This window comes from Scatophagus argus, chromosome 17 (assembly GCF_020382885.2).
Source record: "Scatophagus argus isolate fScaArg1 chromosome 17, fScaArg1.pri, whole genome shotgun sequence".
In the NCBI taxonomy this organism is placed as follows: domain Eukaryota; kingdom Metazoa; phylum Chordata; class Actinopteri; family Scatophagidae; genus Scatophagus; species Scatophagus argus.
Genome location: NC_058509.1, coordinates 1,076,415 through 1,102,418, shown reverse-complemented (window position 1 = coordinate 1,102,418; position 26,004 = coordinate 1,076,415). Strand labels below are relative to the sequence as shown.

The window sequence follows — 26,004 nt, the reverse complement described above, 5'->3', positions numbered from 1 at the left end:
AATGTACTGCAGTTTCACTAAATATCTTTACTTTTTATTTTTGTGTAATTTTGACCACCTGATGTTCTGGGCCTGATTACAAGCAGACGTCTCCCGTCTGTGTTGTTGTGTTTGAAGCCATTCTGATTGTGATTAATTCATGTGATTAGCTGCAGATATTGAAGACTTCAGCTCGCAGATCAAACTGCTTCTGAGCAGAGCAAAACCTTTCCCACTGCAGCTCCAGGAAACAACGTCCTAAAGGTTAAAGGTTGTCTAACAACAAGCAGCTGTGGTTAAGAAGTAGAAGTACTGCATTCTAAGTGGCATCGGCCAAATGTGCTCTAACGAATCGATTTACGTCGCGGATTTCCTCAGCGTGAACACTCGGGACCTCGTCGATCCTTCTGCTCCGACCCCAATACTTCATATTGAACGTACAACAATGCTCAACACGTATTCATGGAAGACGTTGTACAATAACGATATTTCACCAGAATATTTTCCCAAGGAGGATTATTTTAATTTCCTGTCATGGTTCATGTTCTTTGCAGATATATTTATTATTTATATATTATATATTATATATTTTTATTTAAAATTAAGATGCATATACTGATCATTTTTTGAAAATGGCAGATTTTGAGGGGTGGACGTCAGTTTTCTGTCTCTGAGTGACGTCTGTCCAGCCTGTTTTCCCACCCGGTTTGCAGCTCGTGATGATTGTTTACTTATTCATCACCGACTTTATTATTTTTCTTGAATAAACTCATAAGAGAAAACGTATTTGAAGCAGAGCTACGGGACTCTGAAGCTTTTTGAGCTGCAAGGTCGGGTGTGTGTTGGTATGAACTAAAATCACAATCACTCCTACTATTGATCAATTCAATAAGAATAATAATAATAATAATAATAATTCAGTTCAGAGCTGCAACGATGTGCTGTCAAACAAACACAATGACGTTTAGAGCTGAAAGACAAAATCAATCAGCACGTTTGATCTGATCTGAATCAATTTTTTAGGCAACAGCGTCACTAAATGTGATGATTTACTGCATTTCTTTGTTTCCTGTCATTACAAACTGAGTATTTTATGATTTTTGTGCTGTTGGTCAGACAAAGCAAGACGTTGCTGTTCACAGTCGGTATTTAATATGTTGACTGGTCGGCTCCTTGTTTTCTCCACTGACTGTTTTGTTGCCTCCCAGAGCCTGAGGTGACGTCTTTGATTAACAGTCAAATTCACACAGAAGTTTAATTACCTGTTAAAGAAGTTCAGGTATGAAGTCACACCTCACAGGTAGATGATGTACCGAGTTACTTGTTTGTTTTCTTCATGTGTCTGTTAAATCATGACAAACTGAATCAAACCTGTTTCTCCACTTTTTATTTTTTTGCTTGCAGACAAAAAAGAGATCCTTGAAAGTCCAGATATAATAAATAAATTAACTACTAAAAACTGTTGGCTATTAAAGCAGTTTGAAGAATGGCAGAAAGGCATGAAATTACACAGCTCATGTCAGGATCCCGTGTCGCTGAAGAAATCATTAAAAAACAAATCAAATCTGACCACCGCTCGACCCGCTGATTGTTCTCTGACGTTTGCATATTCTAACAGAGTCCTACACGGTTCAGTAAACACAGGAAGAGAGCAGAGAAAAGCAAAATAAAAGCTTATTCCATTCCTTTTTTTTTTTTGTTACCTCACATACGAAAAGTTAAAAAGTTCCCGCAGGAACTGAGCCAAGTGCTTGTGGTTTCTTTGTCCCTAAAATATCGTCTGTAATTCTTGAGGAAAACCTGAAGGATATCAACTAGTTCACCCGTATCTGAGCAAATAGACGCACTAATAACTATGTCTTCTTCTTCTCTTTTTAAAGTGATTCATTTACTTTGGTGGCGAGGACAAAGGAAAAGAGGCGCCATCTGAAAGACATAATTATTATTGTGTACTCGTATTTTCATGCATACAGTATTGAAGTCTGTAGAAAAACTGTGGTAAAGAGTAAATGTCACAATCTTACCGAGTTTGTAGCTTAACTGACTGAGGTAAAGTTGCCTGTTTCCTGAAGAAGAGCACGCATGCTTTTATTTTTTAAGTTTGTTTGGACAAGGACACAAAAAACATTTGGGTTCATCTCCTTTTCAAGTCGATCAACTCCGAGACGTTAAAAAGATCCTTTGGGAAAAGTTCAGTATGGAAAATCTTCTTTCTGTCCAGGTGGATGGCAAAGGAAAAAAATCCACCTTCAAAACACATAATTTGTTTTCCAAAAAGGTTTTAGTTCACGACGCTTTGGTGAAACCAGTTTCTAACTGCCTCTTCTGCTTCCTGCATTTCCCAGAATGCCTTTCAACAAGCCTCCGAAGACACTTGAAACAGTTGCCTTCGGTCAAAGGCAGTAAGTAGGAGAGCGTTTTTATTATTTATTGTTTCTGAAACTGTGCCAGTTTGAGAGACTTGAACTTCCTCCAGAATGACCACGCGGTATCAGTATGTCGCTAAAACAGTTTGGACAAAGCCTGAACGTTTTGACCCTGAAGGGAAGATTCGCCGCCGTACTATTAGCTCAGCCGTGCTCGATCGACCGATCATTCATCGTCAGGTGTCGAAGCCTGACCGAGGCCTCATTCGGACAGGACGGGGCGTAAACGACCTCGTTTGGACTGTGAACGCCGACGGCGGCTGGTCTGAGCCTTTCACACCTGACCTGCTCCCACTAATGAGCTTTTCTCTCCGTTGACAAACGTGCGAAACTAAATCAAAACCAAAGTTTTCTGAATCACAGTTTCACATTCGGCGTGTTAACGCTAACTACTTGCAGGGGCCTCAGCCTCAGCTGCTGTAATGTTGGAACGCCCTCTGGTGGACAGAGCATATAACAATCGCAGGCTGCTGGCGCGATGGCCGAGCGTAAGCCTGTGCACAGGGCGTAAGTCCATAGCGCAAACTAATAACAGGCCTTTTTTTTTAAAATAATAAGGAATGAAATTCAAACTGGATTACAGAAGACTGACAGACTGACTACATTTTGTATCTTAAATTGTGTGTACAGGATCTGAACAACAACAACACTGCAGACCAGTCGGCCTGACGCAGCCTGATTTGCTCTGAATGAGACCAAATAAAACCAACATGCACAGCATTAAGTCAGCATACATGCTGTTTGATAAACACAGACACACCTCACATGTTCGAGGTCATTTACAAACAGTGTCCGTCCACCAGAGGGCGCCGACACGTTCATTTTTACACTGAAATGCACTCAGCAGCTGTTTGTGTCCTGTGTTTTTAAGCAGCCAATACGTTGTTCTTGGACTTCAATGAAATGTTGATTTTGGGTTCTGAAGTCCACTCTGACTGGACAACAACTGATCGATGAGGAGTTTTAAGGTGGATTTTCCCTTTCTTTAAGTGTTTTGGAGGTAAATTCACAAGCTGAATTGATGTTGTTGAAACTGAATGGACCCAAACGCCAGGTAACATGGAACACCGTATTCAAAAGAACTCATCATCATCATCATCATCATCATCATCATAATAATAATAATAATAACAGTATAATGGATTAAGTCCCCATCACGTTATGTTGTTCAGATTTTAACAAATCACTTAAAAAGTACAAAAACATCAATGTGGATTCATTCCAGCACTGATTTTTTTTTTTTTTTTGGATTTAAAAACAAAAACTTAGAATACAGAATGGCACTAATATGTCTATTCACAAAAAAATAACAGCAAAATGTTTTCACTGTTGGTTTTGGGGACGTTCCCTTGAGAAAAAGCGCTGATGGTCCATTATTCTGAAAAAAAGTTCTTTTATATTAATGAGAAATCCATGCGAGGTCTGTTTTTATTTATTTTTTTCCTTTATACAAAGTTTACCTCAAAACATTGATTTTTTTTTTTTTTGTAAGAAAAATGACATAAAGGCCAAAATAAAAGCCCTGTCATTCTCACCAAAATAAAAGCCTTTTACTCGTACAGGAGCAGAGCTGGAACTTACTCTTGTGGCGACGTCGTCCTGCGTGTTTGCTTGGTCCCCACAGTCCATCAGCAGAAACAAACCAAGTCCTGATGTTCTCCGTGAACTCCCAGCAGCTCAGTGCTTCTCAGCTGCGAGGCGCAAACCCGTCGTCCATCTGCCTGAGCTTCCTGCTGCCATCCTCAGGTCGCGACCCAGCAGCTGAGAAACACTGACGCATAACGTCCTCCATTATGTCTCCAGGGTGGGGGACGCAAAGTCAATGCTGTGGCGTAAGAGAAAGACAACCAATCAGAACAGGAAGGTTTCTGTGATTTAAATCTGTGCTGGTGGCCTGATACGTGCTGTTGACAGTGCTGACGGCTCCAGATGAAGCTACAGATTGTAAGAATTTCACTTATTGTATCCACTGAAACCAACGAGGGGTCTCCGAATGCTGGACGGGCACCGAAGACACGGCGTCCGGGAGGATCCTGATCTGATGCCTGAGGGTCGGAATGTGGGGAATCGATGGGGGAAATCGAACCATCTTAACAACATCTCGCGCTCCAGATGAACAAGGCCGTGGAGTACCTCACTCCCGTCACACTTCCTCCTTCAGGTCGCCAGGCTCACATTACACGAGTTTCAAAACGCAAACATGTTTGAAATCCAGTTACATCACACGCTACAGGATGTGGATGCTAAAAAGCTCTCCCACTGGCTACTACTGCCCCGCTCAGAAAGGACTGACGTAATCATCCAGACTTTAAATCCTAAATGTCAAACATGTTCGCGTCCCAGATGAGTCTGGGAGCTTCGGTCATCTGATCCGGACCCCGGAGTAGAACCAGAAAACTGGAGCATCGTGTCTTCAGACGTTCGACAGTCACAGAAGTGTGGCGAATCCTCACGTTTAAAAAGCTTTTAAGATTTTTTGCTTAATAAAATGACTTCAGCATATCAAAGATGTTTGACTAACTGACTCAATTTTGCAGTTAACTTTCACGCAGCAACACAAACTCGTGAATCCTTAATAATAAACACGTTAAGTCACTGATCATGCTGGAGAAACTGAGCTGCAGATGTTTTCAGAGAGCTCACCTGTCTGCTCATGTCTGCTCGTCTGCCAGAGGCTGCGATTGGCTGACACCTTCGGACTCCTCCTGGATCGTTGCCTCGTCCTTGGCTCCCCTCTCGTCCTCCTCGTCATCCTCGTCCTCCTCTTCTTCCTCGTTGCAGTCGTCGTCGGTCGCCTCCTCTCCTTGTTCTTTCACCTCCATCTCTCCTTCGCTGTCCGCGTGCTCTGCTGCTCCCGCCTCCTCCTCCTCCTCCTCTTCCTCCTCGTCGTCGTCCTCCCCGTCGTCTCCCTCGGCCTCCTCGTCGCTGAAGGGCTCCTTGCCCTCCTCCGCCCTCCTGGCGGTCTCGGAGAACCAGTCCCTCACCTGCTCGTAGCTCATGCTGGACTTGGTCACGAGGTCGTCCAGGTCTCTCTCGCTCAGGGCTCGGTGTTTGAGGTAGTAGTCCTTCAGAAATGTCTTACCGGACTTCACCTGCAGGGGGACCGACAGGAAACCTCAGCATTAAACAAAAACTGCCAATTAAACAGGAGGATCTAAGGAAACACTTATTTTCATCCATGAGGTGAAACGTTGTTTGTTTAAGGGCCATTTGGAATCAGTTACTCACACTGCTCGCTAACTTCTCAGACCCAGCAGCTTATTGGCGTGTACATCACTAACAGATGTCGTTTCTTAAAAAGCAACACGTGATGTCAGCATGTAATTTAAACGCATCCTGACGCTGACAGACCCCAAAATAAAAAGCAGCCACATGTCATGTGTGTTAGTCATGATCCACACCTCAACAGCAGCCTGTTTCTCTTCACCTGAACTTCTTTACATGAGACGTCTACTCACTGAGTGCTAACATTTTGAATATGTTGAGTCATTTTGTAACTACACATGCGCAGTATAAAAGTGTTTGTTCTCCAATTGGGAACTTTAAAACAAACTTTACTGTTGAAAAGCTCTAAACCATCAACTTATTTTGATAAAACCTGAACACTTTAGCCTTCATGTAGGCAGGACTTCCTGATCAGACTGCTGCAGGTTTAGCTCGGTGTGGCTAACGATGTGTATGCTGCACACACAGACCTTGATGGCGGTGGAGCCCCCTTGTGGGGATCGTTTGCAGGGATACGGCCGGCGCGTCCTCCTGGACCAACCTCGGAAACGCTTCCTGGACTTCTTCTGGCTCTTGGCTCCACCGTTCAGCGCCTCATCCACCTTAAATCCATGACATTCATTTGTTTAATTTAAACAGTCCTATGACCTTCAAACTCACTTCCCTTTAACGTCAAGAATTCACGAAATAAGTTCATGCACGGAACAAGCTTAGCGTTAGCGTTAAGTCGAACGCTCGTACCTTTCCGCTCTGGTAGAGGTAATACCACTTCAGGTTGCTGTTCTTGCAGGCGTAGCGTGTGTCTCCGAACCAGTTGACGATGTAGGTCCTCGGCAGACCGCTCTCCTCCGCCATTTGGTCGTACTCCTCAGGCGTCGGCCACTGTGTGCGGACGAAGGCCTTTTTCAGGATGTGAAGCTGCTCTGGCGTCTTCTTCATCATCTTCCTGCCGACGGGCGGAGTCGCCTGCCGTTCCTGAGCAGAGTACGAAGGCACAGCGGCTGGTTTCACCTTCTCACCATCTCCCTCGGCGTCACTGTCTTTTGGCTGCGCCATCGAAGGCATTTTCCGCCTCTCCGTGAACCAAGCGTCCACCTCACGTCGTGTCAGCTTCGTCTCAGCACGCAGTCGGCTCAGCTCTTCGTCCGAGGGCGTGTCTGATTTCTGGAAGCTGGCCTCCAGGATGAGCAGCTGCTCCGGCGTCTTTTCCTTGAACTTCTGTGGCGTGAAGTCGGGGAAGGCGTGGCGGAATTTAACCCGCAGGTCGCTGGAGGAACCTGATGAGCCGGGGACGTTGGCAGAAGTCGGGGAGGAATCGCTGGCGTCGTCGCTGGAGTCGATGACGATGGTGGTGGTGGCGGTGGTGTTTTCACCGTTGTTGCTCTCGTTAAGGCTGCCACTGCTGCTCCTTGCTCCTCGGCCTCCTCCTGGCGCCGCCGCTCTGCTGGTTGAGGTTTCGCTCAGCAGGACAGCATGGTGGTCCTTTGAGTTCCTCTGGTTGTAGCGTGTGTCGCTGAACCACTTCTTTATTGCTCGTTTGGAGAGTTTGGTGACCTGCATGAGTCGTGATATCTCCGCCTCCGTGGCGAACTGCCTCCTGCTGTAGCTCGCCTTCAGCTCTGCCAGCTGCTCCTTGGACTTCTTCGGTTTGGTCGCCGACGAATCCAAACTGAGCGAAGCGCCGGCCGACATCTCAGTCTTTGATTCTGATGTCGACGGTTCGGCGGCTTTAGGCTGGTTGCCGGGGACACCCGCGACTGTCAGGGTAATGGGAGAGGCGACCGGCACGGTGCTGCCATTACCGGCGACCTGAGTGAGGACGAGTCCCGGCTGGCCGACGATCTGACAGGTCTGGAAGATGGACTGCAAGCCGTTGGTGGCCGCGGCGATGTTGGCGGGGATGACGGTGATGGTCTGCGGGACGGTCTGCACCGTGCCGTTAAACTTCTTCCTCCTGGCCTCCTCCACCTGCAGAGAGACGACCTGGTCTGGATTCTGTTGTGACACTGAAATGTGATCAGCTGATTTTACTTCTTGTACATGTTGGCTGCTGATGAGGACCGTGTAGTGTGCCATGTCAGCTGTAAGCGCTGATACATAAATACCTGCTGCATGTACTGATGTACTCGTCCGTATGTTAAACACGTGAAGTGAGTGGCTTTGTACCTGCACTCTGCACAGTGACAATAAAGTTCTAATCTAATATGGTGAACAGAGACAGGTTCTGTACATAAGACAAATTTTCAGATGCACTTTGCTAAAACATGATGTCCATCAGAACAGACAGTTTACCTCCCACAAAAGGAAATTCAACTGGAGGCACAAGAAGACAAAAGCACCAGCAAAACCCCAAAAAACTGGGAAGAGTTGATCCGAAAAAACAGGCTGAGTCGGATCTTATTTTACTGATGATCTGATGCCACTACATCTTGACCACGACAAAAACAAACTGAAAAAACAGCTGAGCTGTTCTCTACCTCCATGAAGCTGTCTGAGAATCTGACGCTGAAGAAAATCAGCTGCTGGCTGTGTGTGTCTACATACGAGGAAATGAATGTGCCTCCACTCGTCTTTCTCACATTCACACTAATTACAGAAATATCAGACTTGTGACGGACTGGAAGTGTAAGACGCAGCCTGTGACAGGGTGTGTGGATGTGATGCGCTGTGAAAACGTCTTGTGAAGCACAGACCTCCTCCGGCGTCCAGCTGACTCCGTGTTTCAGCCTCTGAGCAGAAAACCAGACCTTAATCTGCTCCTCGCTGAACTTGGTCTGAGAAGACAAGCCCATGATCTCCGACACAGAGGGGTACGGAAACCTGCCACGCAGAATCAGAGGCTGACCGTTAGCTTCACGGAACAACTGTTTTCTTTACAAATCACGGCACAGAAAGGAAACATGCACCTGCTCATGGAGAAAATAGTCCCTTCATGAAACCGCTCACGACAAGCGCTGTGGATCGTCTCGACTAACTGGGTCATGATGTCTGGACGGAGACGCTGCTGTTGACTTTTTCAAATGCATTTTCTGGTCATTTCAGAAACCAGAGTCTGTTTTGCTGCTGACATAACGGAGCTGTGTGTTGACGAGACACTGGTGATACAACAGCACTCAGTACACCGAGACAAACTGCAGCGCTGTGAGCGACCAGCTTCTTCCTGTGTCAGCTGACTTTTTCCAATTTAGTTATTAATACAAATTACAAATAAAATAATTATTGTTAATTGAAAAAAAATGATACTGTTGATCTGAAAATGCTAAACGACTGTTGCCCCCCCCCCCAGGTGCACGTACCTGTTGTAGGCGCTGACCAGCAGGACGTTGTTGTCCATGGCCGTGTTGTAGGTGGGGATGCTGCTGATGGGGATGAGGAGCTGAGTCTGAGGGCTGCTCTGCTGGTTCTGCAGGGCCGACAGAACCTGAGCCAGCGTCCCAGGAGGCAGCACGCCGCCGCCGCCTGAGCCCCCTTTAATCTGCAGCACGTTAGGGCTGTTGACCACAATGCTCTGCGGGACGGCCTGGACCTGCACCGGCGTGGAGACGGGGACGAGGCGAGGGGCCACGGGGGTCATCGGAGCGGGAGAGAGCGTTGGTGGCTCCTTGTTCTCGTCATCCTCGTCGTCGCTTTCCACCTTGATAATGTCGTCGACAGCCATTTTGTGTGAGGCGGCGAACTTCTTGGGTTCTGGTTTGCTCTTGATCCTCATGATGGGCGTCTTGCTGAGGGCGATGCCTTTGCGGGACGTCTCTTCTGCCTCGTCGTCCTCCACTTTGACGAAGCTGCCATCGAAGGTGAGGTCGTTGACCGTCTGCTGAAAGATGGTCTCGTTGTTTCGCTTCACCATCGTCCGTGTGAAGTTGTCCTCGCCCGGGTGGAGCCGAGCATTGTGGGCCAGCAGCGTGTCATAACTGGGACGGGAGGAATGTGGGTCAGTACTTCTTTCATCAGAAATAACTATTGAAACAGTAAATACACAAAGCAGTAAAAATGACATATCCACCTGATATCCACTTGTCCTGTCTCACGTTTTGCAGACAGGACAAATCCTGTCCTCCTCTTACAGAAGCAATATGCACAATAGACTGCCTGTAACCATGACGACCGTCTCACCCCATTCAGTGGCTGGCTAGGTTGTTATTATGGACCAGGTGCTGCCATTTGCGGCAGTTATTTTGAGTTTAGGTCAGACTCTTAACTTAGGACTTCTAACAGGAAATTCTTACAAGGATTCTGTAATGGCTAAATTCCTGTCCTAAGATAAGACAGGATTTGTTCCTCAGCGCAGTGAGGAAACACGGACATGGTGTGATGTTTTGACGACACTATAAGCAGACGCTGCATTAAAAATCACATATTGGGGTGGTGTTATGGACGTTACACGTGCATTTTGGGAAGCATACGTCTGTCCCGAGGCCTGCTTTCACATACGTACGTATAAAAACACAAGTGTTGGTGTTTCACCTCTTGGTGTGGTAGTCGCACTCCATGCAGACGTAGGAGGTGTTGAGGACGACGTCTGGATGCTCTGTGTCCACGTGCACAGTGAACAGGTTGAGCTCCGTCGTCTGAAAGCTACAGTATTTACACTCGTAGCCTCCCTCTGCCATGTTTGAGTCCAGATAGTGGTCTGGCACCTGTCGGACGTCTGGGTCCTCGCCCCGCTCCTCCAGACCACATACTTCTGAGGAGACGGTCGTCACGCCGTTACTTTCATCTGGTTCGGCCACATCCGAGACATCGTCCATCTCCTGATCCAAGTCGACGGTTTCTCGAGGAGGAACCATGCAGGGGGTGGTGGACTTTCTCCGGCTCGCCATCCTGAGGGGCGGTGGGCACTGCGTCTGGCCGGGTACTAAAGCTGTTTCAGTTCAAGTCGCCCTGCTGTGGCTCCATAAAGTAGGAAGTCAAACTCTGTTATCCTTAATTCCTGGAGAAAGTAACAAAGTATTAGCATGTGTAGCTGTAGTACAGTACTCTTTCAGACTTCTTGTGTGTACCTCTTCGTCTGGTTTCTCTCTTTAGATTGCTCGTGCAGTCTGTAGCGTAATTATCAAATCGTTATAACACACCTGTTCTGTACTACTTCTTCACTTCTGTGACTTTTTAACTTCCCTGCTGCTGGACCAATAACATCAGACTCCTGCAGCTACTTGGTGTACTCTGAGTGGACCCAATCAGGCTCTAACAATGTGAAAAAATACGCTGTGTGTTGTTGTGAGAGTCGCACGTGCTTGTGCGAAATGGAACAAATCGTGCAAAACAAATCAGGGGAATGACCCTTTAATGATGAACCGGTTGACTCTGTGGTTCTCTGCGGTTTATTTCAACTGCTGCAATCAAACTCTGAGACTGCAGCAGGAGATGCACTTCCTGTCAACACACACACACGATGAAAAGACACAGAGTGGTTAACCAGCACGGTGACAGAGTCCAGCAGTCACAATATCCTGTCTGCTGTCAGCTAGCTGACTGGGAAACAAACAGAGAAAGAGAAACGACGACGACAACAACACAACAGCCGCACCAGCACCATCCAGGCTAACGTTAGCTAGCTGAACGGGTCAATCCTCCACAAGTGGCAGCGGGCAGCCGCCTGCGTGTAGCCGACCACACACACCGACAGCAGCAAGCTGTCAGCCCGGCGTGCGCTTACCTGCTGAATCGGCTGTCGTTTGCTCGCATCCTATATAGTTAGCTGGCTAGCGGCTGTAGCTCTGTAGCATCTCTGGTTCGGTCTGTTGATACGCAGTCTTCCGCCTTTTCCCTAAATACACCGAGGTTCCCATCTGCTTCAGCCCGGACACAGAGCCACTCCAACGGCCGGGAACAAGCTAACTACCGCCGGTTAGCCACGCTTCCAGCGAGCACCGCCGCGAATCGCATTGTTAACGCTGTGGCTTTATTAATAAAAAGGACAGCTGAATAAAAAAGGCACCGATAGTTCACCAAATCTGACGATGGCCATTTTTTTTGTTTCGCCGCTACAAGCAAGCAGCGGCCGACAAATGCATCCGGATTGTACATTTCAAAGTAAAAGTTGGAACTAATGACGTTACTGTTTTATTATTTCATATGGCTGCTAAAATTTATATTTTATTTCACACAAAACCATGAAATGAAAACTGATTTTTTTTATGTTTTGGTGTTTAGTGTATAATATATAATATTATAGTATCTAAGCCCTGCTCTTTTGTAGTTATTCCATACTTATTTATTCCGTATATGTATTTCCACATTATGTATAATATTGTTTTATGAAACTATTTTACTACTATTGTTTTTGTTGAATGTTGTTGTTTGTTTGAATATAGCATTTTGTCTAATGGTATCATACATTTTAAATATGACACTTTACTATCTGTGTTGCTCAATTACACAAAACAAGTTTAGATTTCTGCACCTTTTCAATGTGCAAACATGATTTATTTTGAAGGTATTTCTGTAAAGCGGAAACGGCCGTCGCTGTGCTGAGGTCAGCGTGACAGACTTTGTTTGATTATTTTGCGTCATAGACAGACGACAGCAGCGTGTTCCAACTCTGTACTATCTTACTGAAGTAGGCCAATTTACTGTGTACTGATGCAGTTGTGGAATCACACGAATGAGTAAATATACTCTGTGGCAAGTTACGTATACCTCTGAGGTATCGCGATGACTCTTCCAGAGCAGAATGACTCCTGCTAAACATGCTAACTAAACATAATGTAAACGTAGAGAGAATTCAGCGTTAGGCGCAAACACCAGAAGAGGACAGGAAAATGTTTTGTACTGCGGGCTGCACAGGAAACAACGAAGCTGCCTGCAGCGCGGGTTCAGGCAGGTTTCAGTGTTGCTGTTTGCAGATCACAAAGTTCTGAACAGAAAACACACAATGTAACAAATTAAGTCTCAGCAGCATTTTTATTTGTTCAAGTCATGATAAACCGAAGTCCAGCGTGGTTGTAGGGATTATTACTCTTTTCTAAAAAATAAATAACAGCTGAGAATAAACACAGAGGTGTTGATGTTGATATGTCTCTTAAACATATCAAAATGTAAAGGAGACAAAACGACTTCCTGTTTGCGTGCACTGAGGTTTTATTAAACTAGGCCCGGTGTGGGAGTTCAGGAGAAGCTGTCAATTTCTTTCTTCATTTCCTGGAAGAAAATAAAAGAAAAATGAAAAACTGGTCGTAAACATGGAGGCGTGCAGCTGCTGCTGAGTACACACAGAAACATTCGTCAGCCGTCGACAACAAAGGCTATCAGTGAAAACACAACTATACTTGATATACTTTATACAAAAACACGAGTCAGCCAGCGAGCTGCTCAGAGTCAGACTCTTCATTCTCCTCACCAGCTTGTGTTGTGGTGCGCGACGTCTGCAAAGTCGCCGAGCAGCCCACAACCTAACGTGGACACCTGAAATCAGACAAGGTGACGTCAAACGGCGTGAAGCATCTGCTCGTACCTGAAGGAGCTCCTTCTTGCTGTAGTTGTTCCTGTGTTTGTAGATGCACTGAGCCAGCAGAGCGTAAAGTTTCTCCAGCGGCTCCACCTCGGCGCCCACAGTTTCAGCCACAGCTTTGCTGAGGAGATCCTGATAAACACAAACAAATACTCTGCTGCCAACAATCATCACAGCTCCAAATAGCGCTTAAAGCATTGCTACCACCACCTGAGGTCACGTTCATAAAACAGACTTCCGGTCAGTTAGTGGTTTATCAAACCTCACTTTGACATAGAAACAATCTTTTCTCTGAGCAAAGTCTCGACTCGATGTAAGCTTGTTCCCCGGGCGCCTGACGGCGGCAGCCCACTGCTCCTGTGTGTGTTTCACTGCATGTAGTTTGCTGGGTGTTGCATGTGTGTCCAATAAGGATGGGCTGAATGCAGAGGACAAATTCAGTCTGTGTATGTAAAAATAAATATACTGAAAGTAAAGCTGACTCTTATTCTTAAACGATTCTCCTGCTGGTTGTGACGGGTTACTGCAGTTTGGGACACAAACACAAGCCTGTGGTGAACTCTGCAGGAGCTTTATGAAAACGATTTGGTGCTCTGCCCCCGAGATGTAAGCCAGAGTTTAGTGGGCAGGTTTATTACCTAACTAACATTATTAAGATCATTAGGATGTTATCTTGTATTTTCAGAGCAAAAACAATAGCTTCAGATAACTGGGGTTGAAAAAATGTTGCAACATGTTTCTTCTTCTTCTTCTGACAGGACAAATGCTGAGCCAACTGCTCCTGCGGGGACAAAATGATCCCTGCGCCCCATCTTAGTACTACTGTCACTAGTACTGTACTGTACTGGGAACACAGCATGTATAGAAGGTACAAGCCTGGCCTGGCGAACTCACCCTCAGCTTGCTGTGATCCACCAGCAGCGGCGGTGATTCCTCATCCACGATCTCCACAGAGCTGCCTCTGCTGAACATCTGGATCTGCTGCGAGGCCGCCTTGTTGGCTCTCGTCTCAGTCCTGTTGCTCTTCTCTGAGGATGCAGACAAGGGTTATTCTCTCAGGTTTAAAAGTCACATTTGTGCCATCAGACACTGAGGGGGCGATCAAGACTTGGGGGGTGGCTGTGCTGTAATGCAACCGTCTTATTATCAACTTTACAGGCACTGTCATTTCTTCTACCTTTTGTAAAGACAATAGTATGTCGGCATGGCTGCGCATCAGTGTTGACTTAAAATGATAATCAGGTGGATCAGGTTCTAGTGACTGGTTTGGAAAATCAACCCCCTTTGCCCAACAGAAGTTGGAGGTGAAGTCAGGCTGAAGATGGAGACCAGCTGACAGTTCAGTGTGACATCAGGTAAAGTGTTTTGAGTTTTAAAACGGGACATGATGGATGGGTTTTGAGGATGTGGGGCTCGAGTTTCACACTGTGTAGTACACAGTGAGTGAATGTACTTCAGGTTCTGTCGTTTACTGGCTGAATCAGTCTCAGAGGTCATTAATTTGATGTCATTGTTGGCTGTGATGTCATCACATGTAGACTGAACCTCACGAAGGAACTGAAGTAAGCTATCGGAGCGTCGTGGGCTTTGTGGCCTCTTGGCTCGGTGCCCGGCGCTCTGCGGAGCCTGAAGCTTTGGCCTGTTGAAGCTTGTCCAGCAGCAGCAGCAGTTTCGCTTCAGCTGCCTGTTTCGCACTCTTTTCATCTGCAGTATTCTGGAGCAGCAGCGGCGTAGCTCAGCCAGTTAGTAGCACAAAGCACGGCCACACAAGGCGTCAGATACAGACCTGCTGGGCTCACACAAACCCCGTTCACCGTCACCCTCAGGCTCAGGGGAGTCTTTGAGATCTGGGTTTGACCTCTCAGGTTTGGCCTCCCCGTGTCAGCTGGCTCTGGATGTCCATTCACCAAGACTCCATTTTGCATATCTGCAACGGCGTTTAAGTTATGAAGACAGCCGTTGGTGGTGGCTGTCAGGTGGCTCTGCTCCCCATCGCTGCTCTCTGACACTGTAGATGATCCAGGATCAGCGGAGCCGTTCACCACTCTGATTTCCACGGCTCCATTTTCCTCTGGACCTGAGTCAGAGTTGCCCCTGCTGGACATGGAGGAAGAGGAAGACGAGGCAAGGGACAGTGTCTTCTTTTTCTTGGTTTTCTTAATGACGCCGGTGCTCCACTTGGATTTTCTCGGCTGCTTGCAACGTTTCTTCTTTTGAGCTGCAAAGAGAAGCGAGATGAGGGGAGGGGAGAAGATAAAGGTCAGCAGAAGGAGCAGAAAGTGAAGGCCAGAGGCTGGCAGTCTTTTACTTCCTCCTTTTTGTCTGAACTCTCCCTGTCGTTACGGTCAGCGCTGCTGAAGCTGCCTCCTCGTCTGCTCTTTCACGCCGATGCGGTCATGGTTAAATTCAGACTGTCCAGATGCAGCGTTAGCTCACCCTCACTTTCACTCGTGTTGGAAGAACATTTTGAAATGAACATTTTGCTGCGGCACAGCAGACAAACACTAAGAGTCTGTTTCTATACACAACTGTTGTTCCCCAAAATTTGTTCCCAAATGACATGTTTGACAAAGAGGTTATTGTTGCTTCTACTTGTTCAGGTTGCGTTAACTCGTCCCAGTGTTTTTGAAGTCTCATTATTTCATTCCCTCTGAGAAAACGATCATGTTTCATCCTTTCATCCAGTGGACTTACGTCGACTTGCGGGACTGTTTCTGGTGAACATGGAGCTGCAGACGCCGTCGGCCTCCTCTGAGTCATTCCCACAGGAAGAGGCTGGAAGCACAATCAAAGTTTATAGTTTTCAAACCATTTAAACGTTGATGTTTGAATGAATGAAGGCTCACCTCTCTTGAGGCGTGACTCTTTGATCTCCTCACACACTCTCTCAAAGTCTTCGTCCAGCTCGTCTCTGACGATGGCGCGCACCGTGTCCTTCAGGGCGCACGCACGGTGACGAATGTGACGGTCTAACACACACACATAAATCACTTTTAACTTTTAAACATGATCGTATATGTTCCCCTAAGGTTTATGAAGGTATATGAAAATGTCAGACTGTCTGCTGATCCAAAGATTTGTTTGAAATCCACAAGACAACAGAAATCGATGCAGCATCTGAGCTTTAACGTGTAATCAGCGGCTTAGTCTGCTGCATGGAGGCGGGGAGGAAATAGAAGATAAGAAGTAAGACAAACCTCCAGCGGGAGGACAAACAGACAGGTAACATGCGGCCAGTCTAAATAATGCAGGTCATCTTGTAATAGAGGCTAAAACCCGTCCTACATTCTTGTAGTGTCGACTTGCTCTTCTGGACACACTGTCAGTGCTGCCTCACCCATGGGGTCGCTGTCCGGGTTGTACTCGAGGGCGTTCTGCCAAATGAGGTCTGCGTCCGACATGAACTCTCTGATGGTGATGTACTTGTGCTCGTCGATGTTGGTCAGCAGCGTGGAAAGGTCCATGGGCCTCTTGATCACCGTCAGGTAGTCGGGGACCTGGACGAGATGTACGATACGGTTTAACAGTTTCCTGTAGAACAGCAGCTTCGTCTAATACTCGTGTCCTGATCGCATCACAGTAAATTAGCCTCATCCTAACGCTGTGGTTCAGAGCTGCTGTTTCCAGATGCAGAAGTGAGTCAACGCTAAACTCTCAAAGCATCGACTGAACTCATAATATTTCGGTTGGGTTTGTGAGACTAAATTATTTTGGGGATTTTAGGGGATGTTTAAACTTCTTTTCCTCTGAGAACGTTTTGACCTGAAGCTGAAATCGAAGGCACAGTCCTGAGTTTGATTGACAGAACAGTGGAATCACAGATTTACAGACTTTTCTGCTCAAACTCTGAGAGGGTCATCACGTGAACGAAGTCGACTCACCTCCTCGATGTCGACCGGTTTGGTGAAGGCCTTGAAGCGGCGGTCCAGAGTCAGACGTTCAGTGACGTTACGCAGGAAGAGGCGGAGCTCTCGCAGCACGTCCTCCTCCTGCTCCTCCAGACGGAGGCGCTCCTGTTCCGACTGCTGGTGGGGGGGAGGCAGAGGAGCCAAGGGAAGAATCTCCATGGACACTGAGAAGAAGGAGGAGAAGGAGGTCAGACACATCCTAATTCATCTCTTTGATCACAGTCGCTGAGGGTTCATGCTCAACAAACATCGGAACAAGCTGGAGTCACATACAGCTTTTATTCCTGGAGGGCGGAGCCTCGGCCGCCTGCCGCAGAATGAGGTCATGGAAGAAGTCAGTTCTTTGCTGCCGGGTTGGAACGCTGATGGTGTAAACTTCTCCATAATCCTCACGAAACAGAGCCTGAATCTGAGCATGGAAAAACAATTTTTTTCAATGTTCTTTTCCTCGAAATTTGTTGTTTTTTTGATCTCAAAAGGGAAAGAAAAAGCAGAAAGGTTTGACTTCATGCGGACAAAGAAAAAAAAGATAAAAAACCACCAGCTAATGCAATAAACATGAGAGAAAAGAGCTTTCAAACACATTCTGTATTGTGTCTGAGCTGCAGACCAGTCCAGATGCTGACCTCTGGGTCCAGATGTTGATGGGGGATGCTGCAGGTGGCGAGGAGGAGGATGGGTGAGAAGGAGGGGATACTGTCCAGCAGGCTGAAGAAGGAGGCCCTCAGGGAGGATCCTGCAGTCTCCCACCACTGCTGGATGTGGGGGATGTAGAGGACGCTGGGAGACGTCCGCTTGGCCTCGCAGAACACCTGAGGGGCCACACAACGATGTTTAAAAACAGTTGATGACTCTGTTTTCATTCTTCGTGTTGTTCCTTCCTCTAAAGTAGCTTCGTCATGTTTTTTTTGCTGCTGGTTTTCTGTGATTCAAAGATTAAAGCATTCTGTTTGACAGAACTTCTGCAGTTGCCTGTCTTCACCACCAGATGTCAGTAAAGAACCTGTATGTGAACATGTAACAACACCACATCGGACTCCAAACTCACTGGGTGAGACTATTTTAAACAGAGTTTCATTAAATTTTCTATCCAAATCTAAATCCTCCACTTTCCAGGACCAACAACTAGCCCGTCTGGTTGCAGCTGCTCACCTGGGTGCAGGCTTCCTCTGGGGAGGTGCTGCTGACTCCAAACAGCACAGAGGAGTCCAGGCTGTGGACGGCAAAACGCTCCAAAGCATGCAGAACCGCGGGAGCCAGGTGAGAGGTCTGACCAGCCCCAGGACGACCTGCCAGGAGCATCCTGGGACGGTGGGAGGTCGGCTGTTTGACTGCACTCCTGAAGGACAGACAGTGAACAGTGAGACAGGTTATAAAGGAAGAGAATAAGAAAAAAGCAAAGCGGTCTAACAATATGGAAGAGAGATAATGTGCTTCTACCAGTTAACCCTGAGGTTGCCTTGATACTATGCTCATCAGACTCACCTGGCAAAGTGCAGGAAGTTTCGGCACTTGGAGGTGGAGGGTGCGGAGATGCTGAATGAGCAGGAGACCTCATCGCCTCCACTCATGAGTCCGTCGTCAAGGATACCAGAGGTCAAATCTGACATGTGGAAATCAACAGATTAAACCAGATTTTTCCTCAGGACTGCAGTAGGAGCGTCTCCAGCAGCTATCCTTCAGCTTGGACTCACCTGGCTCCCTCTTCCTCTTCATCCCCTGCTCGGCGTGAGGGAAAAGCCTCTGCAGAGCCTCCAGGATGTCACGCAGGGCGCCGCCCAGCAGTGGCTGAACCACACTTGACAGAGGTTTGGCAGGTGAAGCAGTGAGGCGGTGGGAGGCCGGCGACATTTTTCTCATGGCAGCCACAAAATCGCAGCTGCTGACAGCGATGGAGGAGACGTCCAGCAGGAGCTTCTGGGAGGTGGCGTAGATCTGCGGGTAGCGGCGACGCAGAGCACACAGCGCTGCTTCGGTGCACACCGCCCGGAGGTCAGCGCCGCAGTAACCTGAGGGACAAGAAGGGACATTCCGGAAGTGAATCAACCAATTTCATGAAATCAGAGATTAGCCTCTTTGTTTGAAGAACGGTGTGTGTGTGTGTGTGTGTGTGTGTGTGTGTGTGTGTGTGTGTGTGTGTGTGTGTGTGTGCGTGAGTGTACATTTACAGTCTTGGACGCTGGTTAAAAGTCTTTCTTACCAACACATTTCTCAGCCAGTTCATCCACGAAGTCTTCAGATGGAGGAGGCTTCCACTGCCTGGTGTGGATTTTCAGAATCTCTTTACGAGACTGAAACACAAACCGAAGTAAGCAGTCAGCTCAGTCGACAGGTGAACACGAGAGCAACACCTGTGGGAAACGACATGCAGACTCCCACAACAATATGCAAACAACATTAAGAAAACATGTCTGTGTCAACTGCTCAGAATGAATGAATAAATAAATCTATCATAGCCCAAGAAACTCGGAGTGGAAGTTTGCCATCATAATTTTGAAGTCAAAAGTAATTAATGTGAGCATCAAATCAACAACCTCTCTGTCAGGAAGTCCAAACAGAAACTCCCGGTCAAAGCGTCCGGGCCGTCGCAGGGCCGGGTCGAGGGAGTCCAGGCGGTTAGTCGCTCCAATCACCACCACCTCACCTCGACTGTCCAACCCGTCCATCAAAGCCAGGAGTGTCGACACAATGGAGCTGCAGGGCGGACACGAGGAAAGTTTTACCAAAAAGTACCTGCATGTTTGCTTTGTTTGCCGTGTTAGCTTGTCCCAACCTGTGTATCTGGTCCTGTCTGCTGGATCGGACCGGAGCGAGGCCATCGATCTCATCGAAGAAGATGATGGAGGGACGCATCTGATACGCCTGAGGACGACACACACCAACACGCGCACATACAAAAACTCAGATGAGGAAAATAAACTGCATTTAAAGCACACAACATACATTAGAACAAACATGACAGGGAGAAAGTTCTCCATCAGTCTTGGAGATCATGTGTTGGAGTTGAAGGCAGGAAGGCAGATTCACGTCACACCAACACATAGTGACTGTGAACATACAGCACAGAGGACGGAGCTGTGGTCTGCAGCCAGCCAGCAGGGGGCAGCATGGGGACTTCAGGTGTGTGTGATTGCATGCTGTTACCTGCTCAAACAGCAGCCGCAGCTGGCGCTCTGACTCGCCCACCCACTTGCTGAGGCAGTCAGCTCCCTTTCTCATGAAGAAGGCCACCTTCCTGCTGCCATTGCTGCACTCGTTGGCGAGTGCTCGGGCGACCAGCGTTTTCCCCGTCCCAGGAGGTCCATAAAACAGACAACCTCTGGAGAGACAGACAGAGACCAGGATATATATTTTGGATTAATTTCTGAACAGTGTGAGGACGAGGAGATACATCGGCCATCTTTATATCAGTCAAAGCGTCTGTCCCACACACTTTATGTTTTCTCTGTCCTGAAGAGACACATGTTTAATCTCTGCAAACGTGAATCGTGTTTGTGTCACCTGGGAGGCTGGATCTTGAAGTTGTCAAAAACCTCAGGGTAGAGAAGCGGGAAGACGACCATCTCCTTCAGAGCTGAGATGTGACCCGACAGACCTCCAATGCTATCAAAGCCCACCTGAGCAGGGAGGGAAAGGAAAGAGGGAAGAGGTGAGAGTGTGTGAGGCAATGGGACAGGATGGTGCCATAAGACGATTTCTCTTTAGCTGCTGAAGGTTGGCAGGTTCATCATTTGAATACACAACACGTCTAAACTCACTGATTGGTCGATGGCCATGGGGTCAATGTCTGCTAGACCTGCTCCTGCATTCATCTTGTCTCTGCGAGTCCCAGGAAGGTTATCTGTGCACAGGCTGAGAGGACGGCAGCTGGCAGGAAGAACACAAACACACCAGTTTCTGGTCGGCAAACGATGACTCACAGCAGCTCATGAATGTTGATGAATGTATGCATTTGACAAAGGAAGACCTGATTTTACATAAGCAGCATTAACTCCTGTGAGTGTAAAGGAAAGGTTGGCTTGTTGTTGTTGGCTTCTTGTTGAGAGTTGGATGAGAACATGAACAAAAACAAAGACAGCTGTCACAAGCTACAAAAGACTGTACACAACACCCAGGATGTAAGAAAGACGTTTCATGTTTTTCACAAGGTTAAGAACTTTTAATTTTACTTTTGATAGCCCAACACCTTTTAATCGATTAACTGATTAGCTAACTTTAACGAAAAATGCAAAATGACGTTAAATACAGGAGGCGCTTTTCCTTTGCGATCGCGCAGTTAGCATTGACGAATCGTAATGGTCTGCTTCTTGGTGAGGTTGTGTAGTTTGTGTTGTCGTTCCTCAATGAAAAGAGCTTCATCATCATCATCATCATCATCACCACTAACCTTTCAGAGACATTTTCAGTATTTTGCACTTCATCATCAGAGTCTTCATCAGACTGATTCAACCACGCACTCTTAAAGGGTCTGGAGGATGAAATGAAAAGAAACTCGTCAGGTGAGTTTTGGTGGAATTCAAACGCTAAGTCACAACTTTTCTCTTATTGACTGGGTTTCCTAAGCTCAAAGCAACAAATAAACTAAAGCAGGAGCAAAGAGGTCACATGTGACCACATCATCTTTTCAGTTTCCTCAGTCCTGGACTGGTTACGTAGCAGTCACAGCGATTCACATCAGAGCATAGCTTACAAACAACAGCCTGACCTGAATGCACCTCTGCGGGTCGTGTTCGGTCCGGAGGCGCTGATCCTGAAGGTTCCTCTCAGCAAGTCTAAGCACCACAGGAGAAAACGACAACATGAGAACAGAAGGTTTTGAGGTGTGTGGATGTAACACATCAGAACCACTACGCTCAACAAAGTTTGTGCTGAAAGAATCAGAATTAAATATAAAAATGATTTCTTGACTTTTGTGTTACATTGACTGTTGATAAAGAGGAGTACGAGCAGGGCGTCACTTCCTGTGAAGCGCTGTGGAAGACTACTGTTACTGCTGCTGTGTTAGTTCAGTGCTGACCGCTGCTGGGTCCCTGGTACAGCGACGAGGCTCGGCTCAGCTTGGCGTCAAAGTTCTGATTAGCGCTGCAGTTGCTGTCGTCGTCTGGAGCCACTTCCTGTCTGACGTGCTCATCGCTGGTTCCACCTGTTTTATCACAGGAAAAAGAAAGGGAGGTGTTTCAGAAGGCCACACGTGGCGTCTTAAATGACTCATGCGCTCCTGGATGCTCATACAAACCGTTGTCGTCCTCGCTGTCGCTCAGCTCTCGCTGTGGCGGCACTGGAGTCCTGCTCCTCTGGGCTTTAGAGAAGATTTTCTGCATTTCATCAAACATAAAAACACTATGAGGATCCCCACAGTGAAACAATCACCCATAAAGGCAGGTGAGAGCAAAAACGCCAGAGATGAAGACACACTGGCTGCAGAGTGGGTCCACGGTCAGGCTTTCATGTCACATGTCTTGGATGTAAGCAGCAGCTCAATGAATGTAACGCAGTGTAAAAAATACTTCTGTTTGCAGAGATTAGGGTCTAATAAAAGAACTAGTCATGTTGCACTCTGGGAAGCACAGGATTCAGCATATTTGGAGACTGACTTGCCGGTTTTGATTGTTCATTTATTAAAATCTGGCTCTGTTTGGCAGCTTTAACGTTTGATATTAAACGACTGGAGAAGAGCTGATTTTAAAAAAAAGCATGAAGTCATGAGTCCACAGGACAAAGACCGGCCCTGAGCAGTTCATGTGCATTTTTTTCTTGTTTTTAATTGTGTAGCCATGATAATAAAAGGCTTTTTGTTTCGCTGAAGTCTTGGGGAAATCCATCCCGTTTCTGTCCACATCTACAACCAAACATCTTTGTTGTCCAATAGTCCATGCTCCATAAATCCGAGAGCCTTATAGCTACCAACATGATGCAAAGCTGTGTTGGAATTCACCTTTGTCTTACACATCTTCTCACTGTGATAATTATACATTAAAAAAGGCCCTCAGCAGGCAAAATCCATCTGAGGGCAGAAGACCTGCATAACAAAAACAAAGGAAGACTCTAAGAGGCCTTCCAATATGGTGGCTGCTGATAGAGATGTCGCCCACTCCTCACAAACAGCGAGCAGAGGGAGGGAGGCAGGGCGCAGCTGGGTGCACCACCCTCGGGTCGGCCTGATAAGAGAGGCAGCGCCCACTGAGACAGGCCGAGTGTGTGAATGTGCTGTGGACTATGGACTATGTTTCCAAACGCCAAGTCGAAGTCTGGACAGAAAACAGTTCGGCTCAGTTCTGGTTTTTAGAAGCACAGTCAACATTGTTTGATTAGTGAATCGGCTTTGGAGCAGTCTGTTTAAACTCTGAGCAGCTGACACCTGAGTGCTGCTCCTGATTGGCTCAGGCGGGTATGCGGGTGCGAACTCGATACCGCAGCTCCACCATCCAGTCACTACTGCACAGACCCTGGCTCCAAATGACATCACCAGAACAAGACCATTTATCTGGGATGTTTGGGTTTTTGTACACAGCAGGAAGTGGAGACACATTTTTGACCACATACATCCATACAGAGTGTGTCAGTGTAGCCACAAACAGAAAAACACTGGCAGGGTAAAACCCACACTGCTGCGTACAAGCTCAGTCACTTCTTTGGACTCTGAGGATACATGAGGCGTTCACTGTCTGGATGAAATTTCTTATTACTCACTCCTTTGCTGTTACTGAGCCGCCTCCTCTTCTTCATGTTGTCCACCTTCTTCAAAACTGACCTGGCTGTACTGCAGAGAAAACAGCGTCACATATCAATCCATTTACTTATTTAAAGCATCGGGTCACTTTTTGTTTTTTACTGCTGATGCTCAGAGCTGTTGTCTTACTTGCACCTGATGCCGTCGAACATGTTGGAGGCCTGATACCTGCTGGTCGGTTTGCTCGGCCTGCTGCTTCTCCTCAGCCCGATCCTCCTACCTCCTGGGCACACACAAAGCCACCCAATGCGTCACGCCAAAATGCAAGTTTATGTTTCATTCAGTCATTTCCTGGTGCCAGTAAGAACTGTGCCCCTAACAGGCTGCTAAAGCTTCTGCACCGTCATGAGAGAGGAAAACCTGACAAATTACAATGACCAAACATTCTGGCCTGAACCTCCAAGTGACAGATTCATTTCATCATTCAGTTAGTTTTGTTTTGGAGTTGAACAAAAGTGATGCAGATCAGTTTTTGGTCTGACCATCCCAGGACACACACATCTCCTCCCTCAGGATTATCTCCCTGATGTTCCAGGCCATAATGTTTACTGACAACGTGGCTGTTCTGACCTGCAGTGTTGTGAAGCCTTGGAGATTTCCTATAAACACAAAACAAGGTTCGGTATGAGAGAGAGAATACAAGACAGACTTGTCAAATAACTAATCCATACAGCAGTGAAAGTGGCGGTCAGACTGGTCATTGTGGTCCCACCTGATGATGACCGTCGCTGGCTTCTCGTCTTCATCCTGGCGTGTTTCTGAATCGACGTGATTACGTTCATCATCTTCGGAGTTAAATCTCTGAACAAAATGACATGTCAGACGTGTCAGAAGTAAGCGCTCACGTGGTCAGTGGTCGAGCGGCAACAAGTGCTCGGTTAAAAGATGAGCAAACATTTGCTGCTCTTCCCCATGATCTCTGACGGTAAACGGAGTCTTGGACTTTTGGACTGTTGGTTGGGCAAAGCAAGCAACTTGAAGACATCTTACTGCAACTGCGTCAAGTATTTTGTGGCATGATACTAACCGATCAACTGTGAGAATAATAGACCGATCAATCAATAAAGAAAATCAGTGTTAGTCCCGCAGTATGACAACACTGCAAACATGTAGTTTACTTTCAAATGCATGCTGAGACAAGATAAAATAATCACATATTGATCAGAGGGGTGTTGACCGGTCAGGTGTTGAGAAGACAGATACGCACAGATAATAAGAGAAAAATAAAATAAAAAGAATATAAAATAAAAATAAAAACTATAACAGAGCTATTAAAGTCAAAATCAAGTCAGGCAAGAGTGACTGCATAGCCCAGAACTACAGATACTCAGCATGTGTGTGTAATAATACAGAAATGTAATACAGTACAGCAGGATACAGTGTGAGGGGCGCTGTAGAAAATGACGTGAAATGTGGTTAAATAGTACAGCACAATAAGCAGTATAACACAGCAGTACAGCATATCATAAATAAGGTTATATAGACATTTTATTTTAAAAAAATCCAAATGTATTGCACATGAAATCTGAAGAACATGAAGAACGTATTGCACAAACACAGACTGACTCACACTGGACAGCCCGGGTTCCTCCGGCCGGGTCCCTGCTGGAGCCTGCGGCGGGGACTCGGAGCTCCCGGCCGGCCTGTGCTGCTGCCGCGCGGCGCTCTGATCCGCGTCCCCTCTGCCTCTGCCCCTGCGCATCACCATGGTAACGCCGCGCAGACCGGCTAACCGCTAACCGCTAGCTTACCGGTGAGTTAATAACACACACCAGACTGCGGAGATAAACCTGTTTCAGTGTCTGTCGGTGGTTCTGCTCAGACGACCGACCTGCTGCTCCGTCTGTTGTGGTAGAGTTGAAACACAAACACACCCGAGCGGAAGCGCTGGATGAACAGACAGCCCGCCGTCGCACCGCTGTGAGAGTTCAAAAACGTCGCGTTCTGCCGCCGCCCGGTGACGTCATGCCGTAACGAACGTGCGTAGACAACCAGATGAACGCCTTTTATATGTACATGAAAACAACACAAATACACAACAATGCAGCAAACATGCATATTCTTCACTTCTAAAATATACAACTTTGTATTTGTGAGTATGTAACATACAGAAAATAAAAGGTCTGGGAGCACAGAAAGTTACCTGAACGTCCCATTGCCTCGTAATTAACCTCATCGTCACAATGTGGCGCAGCGCTGACGCTGAATACACGCACAGAACTTACTGTAGTGTAACTGCTCTGATGCTGCACTCATTTGCAGAAGCCTAACACACTAGTATCATCA

General features: G+C 46.9%; 2 protein-coding genes across 4 annotated transcripts; both read right to left on the bottom strand.

Moving 5' to 3' along the window:
* Positions 1–1,350: 1,350 nt before the first annotated feature.
* On the bottom strand, positions 1,351–11,642 carry LOC124074917 (zinc fingers and homeoboxes protein 1-like). Its single transcript, XM_046418259.1, has 8 exons — positions 11,287–11,642; positions 10,095–10,560; positions 8,927–9,541; positions 8,324–8,450; positions 6,372–7,598; positions 6,101–6,232; positions 5,049–5,497; positions 1,351–4,230 (listed from the first exon to the last, which is right to left on the bottom strand). The coding sequence occupies exons 2-7, from the start codon at positions 10,448–10,450 to the stop codon at positions 5,057–5,059; spliced, it is 2,898 nt and encodes a 965-aa protein (XP_046274215.1). The 5' UTR covers positions 10,451–10,560; positions 11,287–11,642; the 3' UTR covers positions 1,351–4,230; positions 5,049–5,056.
* A 1,050-nt stretch (positions 11,643–12,692) lies between these two features.
* Positions 12,693–25,971, bottom strand: LOC124074915 (ATPase family AAA domain-containing protein 2-like). 3 transcript variants are annotated; one of them, XM_046418256.1, is made up of 28 exons: positions 25,289–25,971; positions 24,431–24,519; positions 24,289–24,317; positions 23,848–23,941; positions 23,679–23,748; positions 22,225–22,303; positions 22,006–22,131; positions 21,694–21,760; positions 21,376–21,456; positions 20,747–20,855; positions 20,490–20,605; positions 20,133–20,307; positions 19,762–19,850; positions 19,523–19,682; positions 19,189–19,279; positions 18,683–18,997; positions 18,474–18,591; positions 18,141–18,327; positions 17,615–17,800; positions 17,262–17,397; positions 16,962–17,152; positions 16,418–16,577; positions 15,927–16,049; positions 15,775–15,855; positions 14,867–15,298; positions 13,975–14,108; positions 12,970–13,212; positions 12,693–12,770 (listed from the first exon to the last, which is right to left on the bottom strand). In XM_046418256.1, the coding sequence occupies exons 1-28, from the start codon at positions 25,424–25,426 to the stop codon at positions 12,738–12,740; spliced, it is 3,852 nt and encodes a 1,283-aa protein (XP_046274212.1). In that variant the 5' UTR covers positions 25,427–25,971; the 3' UTR covers positions 12,693–12,737. The 3 variants fall into 3 exon arrangements, with proteins under 3 accessions (XP_046274212.1, XP_046274213.1, XP_046274214.1); XM_046418257.1 differs by having other exon boundaries at positions 13,084–13,212; positions 25,289–25,843; XM_046418258.1 differs by lacking the exon at positions 14,867–15,298 and having other exon boundaries at positions 25,289–25,829.
* Between the last annotated feature and the right edge of the window lie 33 nt (positions 25,972–26,004).